This window comes from Nipponia nippon, unplaced genomic scaffold (assembly GCF_047370975.1).
Source record: "Nipponia nippon isolate SJK-2023a ecotype South Korea unplaced genomic scaffold, ASM4737097v1 scaffold_9, whole genome shotgun sequence".
Taxonomy (NCBI): Eukaryota; Metazoa; Chordata; class Aves; order Pelecaniformes; family Threskiornithidae; genus Nipponia; species Nipponia nippon.
Genome location: NW_028262413.1, coordinates 1,250,057 through 1,268,850, shown reverse-complemented (window position 1 = coordinate 1,268,850; position 18,794 = coordinate 1,250,057). Strand labels below are relative to the sequence as shown.

The following is an 18,794-nucleotide window of genomic DNA, read 5'->3' as shown; positions in this document are numbered from 1 at the left end:
TTTGTTTTTGTTTTGTTTAAAAAAAAAAAAAAAGAATCTTCTTTTCTTAAGCTAACATTGATTTCCAGGCCTTGTTAAAATGTATTTTGTTTTTTCCTCCCAGTAAGTTGTAGTAAGTAATCTTGAAATGGGTTCTTCCAGATGTGTTCGGATTGGTCAGAATCTGTGTTACAGGTGATTTTCAGTCAACTAAAATACTATTTAGTGATTCTGGCATTGCTCATCCCTAAAAACATTGTTACAGCATTTTTCCAAAGGGAAGAGGGGAAAAAAGGAGGCCACAGTCTTGTCGTAACAGCGTAATTGGACTGCTTAAAAGTTGTAATAGTACCAGTAACGATCACCTAAATACCAAACCTTGCATTTTGCTATCATACTGATGACTTACATGTTCTATTAAAGCTTTTTTTTCAGTAACTAAAGAACTTGATGTGGGCATTTTTGTGAACATGTATCTTGGCAGATTACTCCTCTCAGGGCTTTGTTTGACTCCGTACATTCCTAGAAGTCCCTTCCTCTTGGCCTTCTGGTTCTTATGATTACAGGCTACAAGCTTTGGCCCATGAGTATTAAAGGGATTTTTATCAATAGGAGAAAACATAGATTAATTCAAATTTTCTAGGTTAAAGGGATTGATGAAGAAGGTTGTACTGAACTTTTGCTTCTGAGATACTAGTTTGTATAAAGTACACAATAACTGAATTCCTATTAGTAAGTGTAGACTGAGGCAAAATGTACTGTGTCTCCACAGAGATAAGACTGTGCTCTGACTTTGGTTAAAGCTGGTTGATAAATATCAGAAATCCTTCACTGAATAAATAATTCAACAAATAGTATTCAGCTAGCTTTCTTCAGAAAAAAAAAAAAAGTAGTATTGCATTTTAGAGGCAAGGTGAATTTGAAAGATCTGAAATGAGATCACACCCCACAGAAAGCATTGGCAATGCTGGAGAAATGTAGCGGAAGAAGGAAGGAATGGATTATAGGGAAAGGTATTTCTGACATACGGTTAGGTTTTTTCTACCTAAAATACTCCAAATTAACAAATGAACTTCAGTGCTTTAGAGATGGATTTATGGTTCTGTAAATATCTATTATGAAGAAATGTTACTTGACAGAATGACAAACCATATCTGTGATAGCAGACCTACTTAGGGCAAATGGCAAAGCAAAAGAAATAAATGAAAAACGACATCTCTCCGCTCACAGCAAACCAGAGAATAGAGAAAGAAATATATTTACAGATTGTGTCTTAAGAATTACATGCAAAACTACTATGAAACTTGCAATACTAAAATGTTTTAGCCTACGGTTACTCCTCAGTTGTAAATGGAGATGCATGTTTGTACAACGACTTAAAGTTTTTAGGCAATATTTTGTCTTTCCAATCTTTGTTTTTCACCAAAATATTTGTGCGAGATGACCAGAGAAGCTGACTGAATAGTAACAAAGTCTGATAGGTCAGATTAAATATAATGTCTGTATTAAGAAATGCAGATTTAAATATACATGACATTATTTAACTTTCAAAGCATGGTATTAAGGGCAAGCTTTATGGAATTTGATGAGGCACCAAATTTAAAAACATAAGGAAAGAAAAATTAAGGAAAGCCAGTAGACAAGAATTGTCTTTCAAATACATGGTTCTACCAGTAAACGGTGTTATGCGGAAGTTCTCACATCTGTTGCATGTCCAGAATTTTTAATGCTGAAAATGCTTTGTGTGTGTGGTCTGAATCTCCTGTGATTCCTCACAAATTCCATCTGTTTTCTCCTTTCATCTCTTTCTGTCAGTCCTGTCTTATTCAAGCAAAATTCTTGTCAGCTGATCCTCAGTAGTGTTGTTTGGATGCCAGAATTTTAAATTACATTAGACAGATGAGAAAATGCATGGTAGAATCCGTTTCTTAATTTATGATGATGAAGAAAAATATCTCCAATTCCCTTTTTGATTTTTCTTTTACAGAAGAAAATAAAGATTTGCATGTTTGTCCTTAACAATATTTAGTTATAAATATTTGCATGTCTAATGCTCATACTTGTTTCAGTTGTATAACTAAAGTACAAATTGGTTTAGATGCAGTTCATAAGAAACCTTTAAGTAGTTTGTCACCTTTCAATGACAGAGCTTCACACAGTGAAGAATGAAAATGGAGCAGTGGCAGATTATAGAATAAATAAGGAAGTTTGATTTTAGAAAATGAGAGTATAGTTGATAGTATAATTTGCTGTTATACTTGTTCAGATGTATTCAGTTATAGTGGTAGCTTTCTACTGTGTATAGTTACACGGTAGGATTTTTTCCACAGTCTTGTGTATCAGCATGTATTTGCCACTCTCAAGAGACAAGACTATATCAACTGATCCAGCCCTGTAAATTCTATATTTATGTCCCAAGACACAGGGCATTTTAGTTAGTAGATTTTATTCCTTTCGTTGCATGCACCATAGAGATAATGTGATCGTGCAAGACTGCTTACTAAGATATCCCATACCATCAAGAAGTTAGCTGCAGAGACTGCTTAAAACAATCATCCGTAGTTTGAAGAATACATTCAGAAAAATACTGTGTTAGACCATGCCTTTTCAAAGGCTGTAACAGATCATAAATGGCTGACAAAATCCTTTGTCACTTTTATGTGCATTAATAAAAGGAAAAAAAAAAAGGAAAAAGAAAGTATATTGAAATCTTCAGTTTGGTTTGATTTCCAGCTCTTCTGGAAGTCTTTGTCATGAATCCATCCTGATGTGCTCCTATGTATTCCCATACTGCCAGCTGCCTGGTATAAGGTAAGGCAGTTTGGCCTCACCTCACATCCCACCCCGTGGTGTGTGGATGTCTGTTGCCTGGACCTGCTCTGTTTCCCGGATTCTGATTATTCCTTCTAAACTTGCAAGGTTTTGCTGTCAGTTGGTTTTCACTTTGTCAGGTTGTTTGATCATCACGCTATATGGAAGTTCTGGCATTGAGAGGACAGAGACTGTTACCACAGTAGTCGTTACTGTTCAATTGTTGTAAAGCCAGGTAAGAGAGTCCCAGAAGACAAAGCTAATACGTTTTATCTTTGTGTTTGGAGCAGGACAGAAACAGGAGAATCAGGATCTGAAAATGGAGCTGTGAGAGAGAAGAGCTAGAAGTCAATAAAAAGACAGTGGGGGATGAGAGGGAGGATTAAGGCGTTAGGTGGGGAAAAACACTCAAGTCCAATAAAGTAGCTATAGCTCTTTTTGGATAGAGCACCAAAATATCAAAACATGGATGGCTACAGAAATAGTTATTTAAAATCTACTGGATGATCTTGCCGTCACCCCCTTTAGGCATAGTGCTGTACTGAATTATTTAGAGCAGAAACTATCAAAGAACATACTCAGAATCCTTCAGCAGCTCTGGTGCCAAATTTGAGTGATTCCTGCCTGAGGAATTAGCTTGTTAGATTACCACTACATTGCCGAAAACTACTAGCAAGTTATATATGGATATTTCAAAATCCATCACTTGATGATAGCATAGGACCACTTCCTGCCACCAAATCCTTCGGGTTGGCTTTCCCAGTCAAGACAGCCCCAGCTATAATTTCTTTCTTTCTTGACCTTAAACAAGGTTTGTCACTTCCCTTCTGTGTTGGTAGCAGGCAATTTTTTACATGACAGTAGACTGGATTCTTCAACTTCTTTGCTTTTGGTGCCAGGCTGATGGGGCAAAGTACAAGAAGCTGTGTACTTCTGTAGGTGGACTAACAATTTTCAGTGAGTCTCCTTGTGATTTCCCTTTCCTCCACTGTTCACCGTATATCTAAGGCTTTGGGATGGTCTGAAAGTGCTTGTGAGCGCTGGCCCAAGGCATACTGTGGCAGGACAGTTCTCTGCAGGCAGTTCCTTTGGGAACAGCCAGTTGGCACAGATTAGAGGTAGAATGTGAATTGGAATCTGGGAAGGGGCATTAATTCATCTTCCTTTCATACTTTTGTTTCAATTTATGGGGGCAAATTTTGAAAACCTGCACTATGCTTAATTGAGAGAAAGATTAATGGAACCTCCTGTGCAGTTCGATGGATTGCCTCTTGGATTTGGGCTATAGAGAAGGAATGAAAAAGTTCTGAGAGAACTATTTATTACCAAGAAATTGGCATGGAAATATTTCTGGTCAACTGGTCTGTTTTTAATAGAAATTATGGAAAAAAAGATAGATCTTGCTTGTTATTTTTTTTAAATCCCATACAGTTCTATATCTGTGTAATGACAGCAGTGTGACAGATATTCACAGCACTCCTACATTCCTCCCCTACTGCAATTAATTATACAATTTCTTTCCACCCTCACAACATTTGTTCTTTCCTTCTCTTAGCTAGCTGCAGATACAAAAATCTGTGCCAGCACAAGTCTAAATCTGGTCCATCATGTTCAAAGAGGGTTCTAAGTCTTGAAGGTATACAAAAATGGATTCTCTGATGTCAAAGTAGCAGTAGTCTGCCACAGTTGAGGCTGTTAGTTTTAACATAATTACTGAGAAGCAGCCACAACTACTGTTGTGCTTAGTGACAAACACGGTTATGGGCAGAACCTGAGGACCACATACATGGGCTGCTGTGGGACAGAAGAGGAAGTTGTCTGGTTTATCTTAACCAGAATTGCTGTTTGAGTTCTGATTTCTAATTATTTGTGTGTTGGTCCACCAGTTTTGGCTTTTACAGGTTGCATTCAGAAGGGTTGTATGTTGGCAACGTGTATGTTAAGTTTGCTTTTATTTTTGTCTTAGAACATTTTAAATATTTTAGAAATGAGTTTCCCTTTGCTTAGCTAGAGTCTTATAGATATATAGGTGTTTGGTGTACAGAGACTGCTTGACTTTGGGAAAACATTTATTTTTAAATAGTTTTTATCATCAAGTAATAAATATTGTCTAATGTAACATTAGGAGGACGTATCTTAAATCATTATTCAGATTGGAGAAAACAATTCTTTTCTTTTGACTATTTCTAGACTACTGGTAGTTGCTGAATATTGCTGTTGCTTAGTAGTGAAATAATTTTGGAATGCAGAGGATTTAGTTTACTGTGCTTATGCACAGTAAATTTTATATGTGTGTTATTTCAGCCAGTCATTCTTTTGAAGAATGTATAGATATGAGGTTCATTCTTCAAATAAATGCCCTGGGACTGAAACTCTGGCTGATAGCTGATGTGGATACCAACTTGAAAATTAACTAATTAAAAGGGAGATTTCTTTGTATATTTATTTGTATAATGTTGAGTGAAATTTTGTTTGATCAAAATGAAGCACTTTAGAAAAATTCTAACTCCGTTAAAAAACAAAAGACAATTTAAAACAGCATTAAAAAGTTTAAAAGACTAAACTTCTAATTTAAAAAGAAAAAAAAGTAAAATATTTCTTGAATTCTTTTGAGCTTTTGAGAGGCGCTGTTTGCCAAGCTTGATGCAAATTTATGAATAGTTTAAATCGATACAAATCTATTTTTCCATAATTACTCATTGGAAAATTTTCTGTAAGATCTAACCAAGGCTTCCTTCCATAACAGGAAAAACAAGTAAAGATGCATCAGATAGGTCAGTTATATGATCCCAAGTCCAGAGTCATAAAAAATGAAGTTGTTTCCCTAAATTATAAGATTGAATGAAAAATTTTATATAAACTTTATTTTTTATTTGATTGTGGTCTTTTTAATTTTTGTCACATTTGCAACACTCACAGTTTCCATTGGAGGCTTTGAATAAAAATGTATTTTTGTAAGTGGAAGCTGAGAGTCTCATGCGTAATTGTGTTCTGTCAGAAGCTGGGATTCACGTGCCACCCCACCCACCCCGTCACCCCCAACCAGTCAAAACAACAAAACCTGAACAGAAAAAGAACCTGTTCCTTGAGCCTTCAAGACAGAAACATTATGAGTTCTTAAATACTTTAAAAAAAAAATAAAATCCCTTACCAGTCATGCCACTGAAACAAACTATTGAGTATAATTTTAAAGTAGCAACATCATCAGCTAAGCTAAAATGTGCTCGAAGATGAGAATGGAGATATTCCAATGTATTCTTTTGAGGTGCCTGTCATGTTTTTTCCTGAGAATTTACTTTTTTTAAAAGCCAAAATGTTACTTTTGCCTGCTGCTTTGCCTTTTCCATTTCAATAGTCATATATTGAAGAATGTAATGTAATGTCAAGGTGGTTTCTCGTTTTCTTTTTCCTTTTTAATACTTTTAAACCTGGATTTCATCCATGTTTCTGCTCTAATACTAGTGAAGAAAAATAGTATTTTCTTGTATAAAGGAAACTTGCAATCTCTTTAGTAAAAACTGAATTATTTTTAATTCAGTGATTTCAAATATCTACTCTCCTCCAACTTTCAGTGTGACAAAGCTACAAAGGATTAGAGAGTATCGTAAAGTCTGTTTTCTCTAATGCAAGATGTGATTTAGTTTGGAATCGTCACAAAAACTACTGTATTGGCTGGTTAAAGTGATCTACAAAAATTATGTCCCTATGACTTAACATAGTGAGAAAGCATTTAAAAAGAAATGGTTTTGATTGTTTGCTTTGCAGCATCTGTCCCTCTTTGTCATTGCCTTCCCATGTCTTTGTTAATTCACTCATTCATGGTAATCATTGAATATAATTTATGTACTATTTGAAAATTTGATTTGGATCTATGCACTGAATTTCTGTGCTAAAACTGTCAGTCTTGGGGTCATAAACACTCAGTATATTAGTAGATTTAAAGTGGGAAAATTGCTACATCTAGAGGAGTTTTAAGTTTATTGGGAGCTTTTAAGTTTATATAAATGATTAAAAAGATGATGAGATCAAGAAAAGATAAGAATTACCGTTAAATAAAAGCAGGGCTATAAATGAGTAGCCTACATTTGTATGCTCTTAACTGAGTGTGTGCCCAATAACATGCAAATATTAAGAGAATTAAGATCTGGACATTTATTAAAACAGTGCTATTTAATGATAGAACAGATTCAAAGTGTCTAACTGTCCAGAATTCTATCACTGGCAATACTTTTTTCCATTTGAAATAACTGATAAAAGACATGATTTCAAAAGGTTATTTTTCTTAAGGTTTTGCATTTTTCATTTAGTTTAAATTATTGTTACAAACTGACAGCTTTAGATGTCATTGTGCTAAACATGAAGGTAGTATCATATGAAATGAAGTTTTGTTTGTTTGGCCTTTTTTTTTTTTTTTTTTTTTTTTAAGAATGTGGAGTTGCAGAATATCCATTAATGCAAAAAAGTCTGGTGCCATGCATTTAAGTCCCCTAATTCCTGCAATTAAATGTCTAATGGTACAGACTGTGTGACTATTCAGGAATTCATATTTCTATAAATTCAGCATGATGTGTAGGCAGTGAATAGAGGGGAAAAAATAAGAAGAAAAACAAATTGTCAGATAAAAATATAATCTGAAATGAACATCATAAACCATAGTAATCGAGGATAATTATCTATGTTCCAACCTCAACATGGGCAAAATCCTTTTTGATTTTGATTTGTGTTCAATAAGGAGTGCAAAATTTAGCTCTTGAACAGAGAAAGATCCCTGTACTCAGATGCAGTAGAAATGTTTTGGGACAAGTTACTGCGTTTTGAAAAATCTTAAAGTGTACAGTAAGATAAAATAGGAATGTTATTCACTGTGGGACTGATTATTTCTAATACGTTTTTCTTCGTCACATCTATTGAGTAAAGTCTGTCTATAGTTTAGGTTTATATATTTGAGTACTGTAAAGTTGTTGGTGCCTTTCTGTATAACTCAATAAAATTTTTTTCTGTTGAAGGTACTTTTTGTTGAATTAAGTTCTTTCTGTTGAATCTCCTTTGCTTGCATCTGACCTTTATTTATGTTGATTTTGCTTCATTTTTTCATTTACCATGCTGTTCAGTTTTTGGATGCCAGGAGAACAAAGGTTTGTCCACTATTTGCAGTCAATTTATTTTTCAAAATTCAGTACTGCTTATTGTGTTTTTTTGTTTGCTTGTTAGAGATACAGTAATCCTGTTTACTAAACATGTTCATAGCTTTCATTGCCAAAAGAAAAAAAAACAAAACCAACCAGCCCCAACTCAGCCCCTCCCCAAAGCCCCCTTCAATTATAGTGAGTGCTTTGACTGACTTTATGAACAATAGTACTGTTGAGCACCATGAAGGCCAGAATGACCTTTAGTCTACGAAGTCATTTAGAAAACATGGAATACTGAGTCTTTCAGCTTTATAGGTACATATTGACTGTACTAATGGATGTGTCACTGCCTAGTGTTTGGGTTTGTTGGTTTGCCTTTCTTTGCTATTTATTTTGTCTGTAGCTGACACTATTTTGTGTGTGTGTGTGTTGTCTTTTTTTTTTTCTAGAAGCACTTGAAAGATATCATTACAAATAGTCACATGCATTTGCTATTTTATAAGGTCATTTGATATACTATTATCACGGATTCTAATGAATTTTTGTAACAACATACAGCAAAAGTTTAATCAAAGACTAATCCTACATTCAGATCCCAAATTGATTTTTTTTTTTTCTTTTTGTTATTGCAGCATCTGCAAATGACAATCCAGGCTCTTCAAGATGAGCTTAGAACGCAGAGAGACCTTAACCATCTTCTCCAGCAAGAAAGTGGAAACCGAGGGGCTGAGCATTTTACCATTGAGCTCACAGAGGAGAATTTCCGAAGACTTCAAGCAGAACATGATAGGCAAGCTAAAGAGCTCTTCCTGTTGAGAAAAACGCTAGAAGAAATGGAGCTTAGGATTGAAACGCAAAAGCAAACACTAAATGCCAGAGATGAATCAATAAAAAAGCTTCTGGAGATGTTGCAAAGTAAAGGTTTGCCATCTAAAGGAATGGAAGATGACAATGAGAGAACTCGAAGGATGGCAGAGGCTGAATCTCAGGTTAATCATTTAGAAGTGATTTTAGATCAGAAGGAGAAGGAAAACATGCATCTTAGAGAGGTAAGGAAAAACTCATTTATTTGTTTCAAAGATATTGTCAAAGTACTTGCTGCAGTTTTAGAAATATGCTTTAGAGTATCTAAGTGTTTTCTTCTTCTGCTCTCATTTTTTCATGAAAAAGATAACATGCATTTGTTTTACATCTGTAGTAAATACACAGCAGGACTATATGACATTTGAAAGCAAGTATAAGAAATTATGGAAGAAAAGTAATTGTATTTGGAGCTTAATCTCTGACATTGTTGCTTTGCATAGTTTTTTGTATTCTTTATATTTTGCCAAATCAGCATTTGGCAAATGAAGATTAGAACTACCGAAGAAGGAGATAACACCTGCTGCTGCTATAAATTAAATAGTCATGAGTGCATGCTACTTTTGTGTTTGATTTTATACCCCTTGTGTTTGAAATGAGTGTTTTAAAATGTTTTGTCTTCCATATAAACAAAGGCTTCTGCCTATGAGCATTTCTAATGTATTTTCATGTGTAGCGCCCCAGCTTTTTGGGTAAATATACCACATAATGTTGCCACATTAAAACACTGGGGTGATGGCTGCACTGCACTTTGAGGCGTCCTTAATTTGATCTCAAGCCTACCCGCACTCGCTGCCCACGTCACTTGTGAAATGCATTTTTGGGACTGGATTTGGGATGATTGAATTCATACAATTGAAAGACAATCTGGCCTGGTGCCAAGCCCATCTGCCCCTCTGCATCCCAGCAGCCCATCAGCATTATCATGTGGCTAGTGTCAGGCGAACAAGACAGTGGAGTCTTCCTCAGAAAGACCCTGTTGCTTCCTAAGAAGGGTGAAAATTGCAGGGAGATAGAGTACAAGCTCCCCACTGTAGGGGGAATCAGGACAAGCGGGTCTGTTTCCTTAGAAACTCAGCAACAGTGTAGTCTGATTGAACTTCCAGTCTAGTAAAAACACCAGTTTGCCTGACAGATCAAAGCATGAACAAAATAGTACAAGAGCACAGAAAACTATTATTGGCTCCTGTATATCGCTAACTGTATGAGTGCTAGAGATTAAGAACAGCTATTTACACCTACAGAATGCTGTCAAAATATTTTCTTTGCTATGCACAAATTCTTTTATATTTAGCTTATGGCTACTTCAATTTGCTTTTTTCTCCCCCCCCCCCCCCCCCCCCTTATTTTTTTTGTCTTCTCTAACCTAGAATATGTATTGAGGACTCAGTGGTATCTGGGGCCCATCTGAAGCCTGGAAACTGGAAAATTTGCAGGGCACAATGATACATTTCAGTGAAGTTTTCTTGTGAAGGTGTGGATTTTGAATCTTTTCACAGGCAGAATTTTAATTTAAAAAGTGATGCCACCCATTGATGAAGTCTGAAAGTCAATAGTTCCTGAACGGAGTTGTATAAGGAATGAATGATAACCGAGTTTGATGAGGGAGGATTGTGGGACAACTTCTATAACTAGCAGACAAGTTTCTGGATTTAGTTCTGCTGTTCTCAGAGTAGTACATACAGTCTGTTTCAAGGATGGATGATTCGCTATTTATTATTTGTTTTGTTATGTGATTGTATTTCCCCTGTTGCACCAGTATCACTTAAGTTTGTGAATCCTAATTTGGATATGTATTGGACATGAATAAGTTTACAGTGGAAATTTTAAGGTTTCTAATTAGCACAGTAGTCAAGAGTAGTGAGCAAAATAGAGCTAAAGAGAGCTTGAAAAGTAGATAAAATGTAAGCTTCCAAGTAAAGTCCTTGGGCATCCAATTTATTGATTAGTCCAAGGGATGCTGAAAGGTGATCATACTGCTACTTGTAGACTGTGTGTTTCTCCTATATTTATACTGCATTAGTTTTGTGTTTCGGAGTTCCCCTCGGTTACCCTCAGGGGCCAGGAAAAAAATTGTTTCTTCTTCAATTTATGTGAGGATATAGAGGTTGTCTTTCCTCTCGAGTACTGAAGTATAGAATGGGGTTTACTGGAGTTTCTGCTTATGACATGCTGATATGCCATGGTAACTGGTCAAGGTTTAAAAATGTACTAGGTTTGCAGAATCTGTCCATGTCAGATTGGCAGGAACTATCTATTGCTTTGGAGATTTTGGCTAACAATTTCCTTGCTACTATAAGAATTCAAAACTTCGGATGAAGTCTTCTGTCTCTCCAGCTCGCTTCCTGTTGCACATGGTATTTATGGGTTTTCATCCACCCCCCCACAAGTTTGTTATAGGGAGCCTGGAAGTATGATGTGTAGGGTGTATGGACTCCTTAGAAACTAAATATTTAGTAGATGCCTACTCGTTTTTCCAGGAATCTGGATTTGAGTGTTCAAGTGGACTCTTGGAAAATGTTCTGATGTTCAAATTTTGTCTTTTGCTGTCTTGCTATGGGAAGTTGTCTGCATGCTTTGGGGGATTATTAGATATTCTGTATAGTTGTATCTATTTGTTAAAAGTCCAAAGGGATCAACTTTTAATCTTCATGTGTAGCTTGGTAAGTCCTTGTTATTCTGCAGTGGTCGTTTGAAGTACTGTTACTGCATGTAGTCTTCATCCTGCACAATACAGTTATCCAACATGATAAAACAGAAATCACTGTGTTGAATCTTCTGCAGTAGTCTCCTCAGTGGACTGATGGTTTTATTTTTATTTTTTTAACTGGTGTTTGTAAGTTTTCATCCTGTGTAAATGGCCTTGCAGAGTTACTGTTTTTTTTTTCCCTGAGAATACTTTAAAAGTAAACTGGAACTTGGATACATTTTTAATTAATTCTATTCATGAATTATTTAATATTCACTCAAATTGTGTTAATCTTCCTGTATCTTTAACAAAATATTTGTCATTTTAAAACTTCATTTAAAATATTCTGCTTTCTCTGTTTTTACAGGTGGAGTATTGAGCTCATGTGTTGAGTATATTTCTGAGAAACTAGTATATTGTTATGTGTAACATACTGTTTGATCAAATCCTGAACACGTTTCTGTTTTTTAATTAGTTTTGCTATTTGACTTTCTGACACTGCACTTGAAACAAGTTAAGGAAGATAAACTTCTTCGTAGCAGCAAATTAAGTTATTCAAGGAACAGGGTTTTCTAGAGTGTCAATTTAGCCTTACAATGATAGATTCTGCTGTAGTCTCCAGCCGAAAGAGTGCTATCTATGAAAAAAAGCTGAATGTGGTGCAAATGAGGTTGAATGTGGAAAAAAATAACTGAAGACTACTGATTTTCTACAGTCTCAACGCTACATTAAAAAGCACATATAGATTGACTTCTCATAGGCTATGCTGTTGGTATTTAGTTTAAAAATACTTTCAACCTGAAGTTTTTCAGTTCTTGAAATCCAATTGTGTACCATCCTCTTACCTTTTAAATTGTGGCTGGAGAAAGGACAAGACTTCTATGTATTTTCCTGAGCTTTTGAACATGTTTTCCCTTAATGCAACCATATCATTCTCCCTTATGCTGTTCACTTCTTAGTTCACCAAAATAGTGCCAAAGCTGGAATCTGTCTTCTCTCTTGTTCATTCACAGTCTTTTAGATCTCTCAACATGGTGGAATAGAAAGCTAATGGATAAGAAGCAGAAGAAATTGGTTTTGTTATTAATAATCACTGGTGGGTGGAATTTTGACCAAACCAGAGAATTAAACTAGTATGCTGTGAGAGAAACTGAAGCAACTGGTCGTGAAACATTGGCAACTAAGGACACCCTCTTCTACACACTCACGTCTCCAATGTCTGTCAATTCTATCTCCTTGACCTGCACCCTCCTGAGCACTGCTCATACTGGGAATTGAATAGTAAGGGATATGTTCTTTGTTATGCCAGAGCTGCTTTTTTCTAGCTAGTAATTTTTTCAAAGTTCACTAAGTAGAGAGAAATAACTTTTCTTGTTGTCCTTCCGTCTCTACCACCTTGTCAATTGTGCAATGTTTCTCATTCATTTTCTGCCCTTTCACGTAAGCATGCACATTACCAGAAGCCAATATCCTACTGTTCTGATTCAAAATAATTTGCTGAATATCCAAAAATCATGTAAAAACTTATCTTTCTTAAGCTATTGATTGTTTCTTTTTTTCCTGTGAATAGCTGTAGCAGAATTTCATAATATAGCTGCCTTAAAAGATCTGGAATTTCTCCAGGCCTTAGATTATATTTCTTAGAGACGGTACAAGCAAGAGATGTACAAATATCTAGTGTACCATAGGAATAGGCATAGGAATAACTCTGGAAAATAAAGCAACCAATTTTTTTGTTTGTTTTCATATTCTTAGCAGATTTGGACTGACTTGGGCGTGTTAACTACCTGGCCCTGAATAGACTGTACCTTTTTGCAGTGTGCAGTCTAATGCATCTTTAAACTTTCTTTCAGAGAGACAAACTTGTGACGATAGGTTTACTCAAGTTTTGTGTTTGAAGGTCTTAGGAATGGCAAATTAGAAGCTTATTATACAGGAGGAAGAGGACACTTCAGCTAAAGTTGGAATCCTGCTCTTTTGCAGGAATACCAAAGAATGTCAGTGTCAGGTTAATTAAATGTTGGGAAATAAGCTATGCAAAAAATGGGATGAGATTTCTTTCCATGTATTAAGGAATTTGAAATACAAGCAATAAGCTTTCACAAGGATAGCTAGACTCCCAGCTTTGTGTTAGTTATAACAAAAGTTTCCTTAGTTGCTGATTCACAAAGCAAGAAAGAGCAAATAAAACTCTGATTGAATAGCAAAAAGCACGAGCATGTGTTTCTGCTTCAGTTTTGGAGATGCAGCCTGTTGAGGAGAGAATGTTGAGCTCTTTTCCATGGTTTCTGAGAACTCTTGCCCAGTTTGCACTCAGTTTTCCATCGCTGAGTTAGACTGAATCCTGTGTCTGTAACTAACTAACTAACCTCACCCAAATTTTTTTGTTAATGTTTTTCAAAGGTAGCTGAATTTTATTGATATTTTTTGAGACAAAATGATATAGCATTTGCTTTGATAAGGAAATAATGTATCCTGTATGGAACAAAGCATTTGCAAATACACACACGTAAGAAAAGGGACATTCTTGGGCTGGGCAGCTTCCCTGTAAATACGTTAATGGTTGAAAATCTGTCTTGAAGCCATAATGTCATACCATGGCATTCTTCATGTTCAGAATTAAATATCATGAAGATCACTAAGTATACATTCCTGTCAGAAAACACAAGATGCCTGCCTTAAAGTTCTTAAATTGGTTATCACGTCTCTTCTAGCATTTTAAATAAACATTTTTTTTGCTATAACTTTGTGAGAACTGTAGGTAATATGGGGATTTTATCACGTGGAAATCTAGCACAGATGTTTGGTATTACTTTTTTAAACATAGTGACCACACATTATTTACCCTAAGTACCATTAAGTATTTTTTTATTATTGCTATTAAAAACTTGCCTTAGGCAAAGTCCCACTAAATCTCTAGTAAAGTCAAATGTTAAAATTCCAGCAAGTATTTTATTATATATACATACACGTATATTACACATGCCCTCTCTATATAACATACAATTTCACTAAAACAGAATCTGAGATCATATAGGATTTTATATGCACATTTTAACTCTTATCTTGCATGTATTCTTAAAATACTGTTGTTGCATGTGGTTTAAAGCTGCAGCTTTTTTATATTTAGTAGAAAGAAGAAGAACACAGCTGCTTTATTATAATTTAAAGTACACTTTAAAACTTGCTCTATCTTTGAACTCAGCTTGGTCAAATAATGAAGGCTGCTGATAGGATTTGAACTGCCATCATGAATTAGTTATTGCATGTTTTTAAAGTTATTAATGGAGCAAAGTTCCTTCTTCCACTGTGAATAGAACAGATGCCTTGCAGACTTTTGGTGTTTACTGTAAATGTCTTACACTGGAGCCAGTAGTAATTTACTAAGGAAATGCTTTATCGACACCAAACATTTCTTCCCTGAAGTTAGTTATATAGATTAACAACCATTCTAGACTGAACCTCTTTATTAGGTTCATTAGTGCCTCTTTCCTTTTATTTCTTCTGGCTCAGCTCAAAATATTAATCTAATCAGTTGCTATAAAGACAATTACTTTCTATCAAAATATCAATAGTAATATGTGTTTTTAAGGTGACCTCTTAGGTATATACAGAAGGACTTTGCAATGTTGGCAGTCACTCCACACACGAGAAAGTAGACAGAACCTGATTATGCTCTAGAGAACAGTTACGACTTCTAACGTAGCCCATTCAGGTTTGTTATGCCCCATGATATTCTTGCCAGGGTGCTTAGTTGCAATATTTTTTATAAGTCCATGTGGAGGATTAAAAAGCTTTGTTCATTTAGAAATCAGTTTCTTTAAAGACAGGATTGCTCTCCATGACATCACCACCAGTAGTTTGGAATCTAGAATATGAGAAAACTGTCAGTTTCAAACTGACATGTCCCAGAGTAGCAACTAAAGAAATTATATTGGGAAGAGAGAGAAAAATCAGAGATTCATGAATGAGCTGGTTTTTCTATACCTTTCAATATGTGGAGGTGATAAGTGTTGATCCTGCCAGCATTCCTGGAAAGTGCATCCTTGAGAAGGTAATCTGGGGACCGTCTTGAATTGCTGTAAAACTGGTATTGTCCCCAGATGTGGAAATACTATCTTTGCAGGGCTGTTTGCTCAGTTCACACATTTACAACTTTCAGGCTGCATGTAAATGTTTTAAGAGACTAGCCAATAATGAAAGAGAGAAAAATGATCAATTTTGGTTTCTATCAGAGGTTTTTGTTTCCTTTCATCTTCCTTCTATTATCTTTTAAAGTCTCTGTTCTGTAAACATGCTGCTACTCATCTCTGTGGCAATAACTTCATTATTCTGTAATGTAATTCGTTTTCTCTAGCTTCATCTTCTTGTCCTTGTTCATATGAATGACAGCAGCTTATGTATGTGACTCACAGCTCTGACATGTTGATGTATTTTCACTGAATTTGCGGGGAAGAGGGGAGTTGGTTACCCTTGAATTCCTATGTATAATTTTCTGCTTTAGACTCTGTCTTAAGTGCAAGAAGATGTACCCAGAGAGTAGTTAAGCCATGGAAAAGGTTGCTCATAGTTCTTAAGGAACCTTATTGGGATGAAGAGATACAAGATACAGATTGTAAATCCCACAGAATTTATGCTCATAGCACAGTTAATTATGCTTAGAAGTGCATTTGAAAGTCATTTGGTCATATTATGTGCTATGTTCAACGTTTATTTTAGAATTATTTTCATTTAGTAATTCTGTTCCCATTAGATAATTCAGAGCTAAGACTTTTCTTAGAACAGTCATTAGAAAAAGAAAAAAACTGTCAGAAAGAATGTGGAAATTTGCTGTTCCTACTGAAATGGAACTGGACTGAGAGTGATTATGTGTCTCCTTAGTTGCTCTGTACCGTATAACACCTAGACAGTGCTATCTGATAGAAGCTGTGTTTCCTAATCACTTGATCCATTCAGGGAGAAGTCACATTTCTGCCTTCTTAGAAGCTCTTAAAAAAAAAAAAAAAAACAAAAAAAAAAACAAACAAAAAAACCCCAACCAAAAACAAAAGGTAAAATGAGTGGTGTGATGTTGTTTGTATAAAGTATAATGAAAACAAATAAAAGGAGAGAAAAGAAACATCACTGAAGACTAAAAAACAAATACAGAAACCAAAACAAAGCACCAAATTATTTATGATGTAGTTTTATTGCATACATAGCTCATCTTAAATAATGATTACCTCTTGCATCTCACTGGGAGCAGTCAACTCAAAATTAAGGAAATAGTTCACAAAAGAGCATGAATGTGTCTTCCAGAACTTCAGCACACTCAATATAACAAAAATATTGATCTGTCCACTGATCTGTGTTGCTGATAAACTGTGAGGCATGCAAACATTATTTTTAACAAATTATCTCTCAGTGTCTTTCTTAGTGTAATACTCTGCTCTTATAGATGAGGAAAATGAAGCAAAAGGTAAGCCAGCAAACTGCCTAGGTCTTCTCAGAAAATCAGTAAGGAAGCAGGGGGAAGGATCTGCATGAGTTCCATGTACGTTCCCTGGCCGCTGTTATTCATTTCAGTCCACTATGCAAACGGAACTGCAGTAGTTGAAAAAGGAGTGTTGTTATTCAAAAATTTGAATTTAAAATAGAATAATATATTTCAATGTGCTAACGTGTTAAACGGGTTTTGTTTAAAACATGAGCTACTAGAAACTGCTATAAGCAACTACAGTCGAGTCACCTTAAGGAGGAGACAGCTGGAAATGAAAAGGCTTAGAAAAAGGGTAGTACTGATAGTTGTGAAGAGTAGGCCCTGGGTAAGAGGGTTTTCAGTTGTTAATTTAAGATCAGCTTAGTGCTTGGGGTGGAAGAGTTGCCATTAGATGTGAGACTTCTAGTACAAGCACTGCTCCTTGCAAGCACACTGTTTCAAGCCAGCCAGGCCTGGGGAGCGTATCAGATAACCGGTTCTGCCTAGTGCAAAGCAGTCAGTGCTTTGTGTATATTGAAAATTCAGGGGGATCAGTTCAATTCCAGGTGTGGGCAAGAGTGTACATCCTTAATGTCTGATAGCTTGTGATGCAACTGAAAGTTATCTCTTGAGGGGAAGATCTAATATTCTGAAAGGCCATTGCTTTTTATTTTCCTTCTATTACTTACTGTCTTCCATAGTCTTGCAAGATCATGCTGGCCAATTTTCTAGTAAAAGAAGTGTAGGCTTGATTACATAGTATTAATGTGGGTTCTAGGCTATTCTTTATATATTAAAAAAAAAGTTTTTTCAGGATGAGGTTGAAAGAAATAAGGCTTCAGTCGAGTGGGTTCTTACTCATGTGCTGAATTATTGTTCATACTTCTCAAACCAATAAACTTAATTAAACCACATTCCTCTAATGTTCTGCTTACACTGGACACGTGCAGATAACATGTCCCACTTCTGCTGACTCCTAACTGCATTTCATATTAAGCTACAACTGACTGAATCTACTGGGTTTTTTCAGCTACCTTTGCGGCGTTAGCTGTTGGACAACGTTTAAGTCAGGATATAAGATATCATTAGTTAATGATCTGATCTCTTAGGGCAGATGCTGTCTTCCTACTTAAAATCATTACAAAGAATTTAAGACCATACTACTAAGCAAGCATTAGAGTAACAGTCATGTTGGGTGCATTTACTGCAATTTAAAATTACTGACCTTCAGCCAGTGGGCATAAGGAATTGGAAACGTGCTTTTATGAGGTGGACCTCAAACCTGAACCAGCTTTTTTATTCCAGATATGTTGTCTTATAACACCCCAGAAGGAAAATGAGTCTGAAAAATTATTCTATCATCCATTTTAAATGAAAGCTACTGTTGAATGTTTTTATAACAGTACTTTCCCACTGTTTGAATATTTCCAGAATATTGGAAGAAGAAACTGAGAATCTGAATAATTTCAGTTATTGTTAGAGTTGCTATAAATTGGCATCTCTTTTACTTACCGCCTCCCGCATCATCTCACAAGAAAACCTTAGAACTCTAGAGGAAAACGAAGATTTTGTAAAATAATAAGTTGAAGAACACTCACTCTTCTTGTAAATCCTTTATACCTATATAGCTCCAAGAGCAGAGTAAGATTAGCAAACCCCATTTTGTCATTTTCAGGGCTAGTCTTGTAAATTCTGAAACAAAACTGCTGTTTCCAGCACATCACATGTTTTATCTGAGTTGAGACTCGTTTGTCTTAGGAATCATGCAGCCTTTTACCTGGACTAAAAACCCAGGTATTGCAGTCATACAAGCTTGACTTCAGAAAACTGCAACAGGCTAGCTTCCTGCCAGAGACTGTGTACATGT

General features: G+C 35.6%; 1 protein-coding gene across 4 annotated transcripts in view; it reads left to right on the top strand.

Annotated features, from left to right (window-relative positions):
• ERC2 (ELKS/RAB6-interacting/CAST family member 2) overlaps positions 1-18,794 on the top strand; it is a 531,140-nt gene that overhangs the window by 69,308 nt on the left and 443,038 nt on the right. For 3 of the 4 annotated variants that reach the window (XM_087745274.1, XM_087745271.1, XM_087745273.1), the window contains exons 3-4: positions 7,902-7,925; positions 8,552-8,968. In XM_087745274.1, the coding sequence (XP_087601400.1) occupies positions 7,902-7,925; positions 8,552-8,968 (441 nt within the window). The remainder of the gene's footprint in view (positions 1-7,901; positions 7,926-8,551; positions 8,969-18,794) is intronic. The other variant, XM_087745272.1, reaches the window with a different exon arrangement.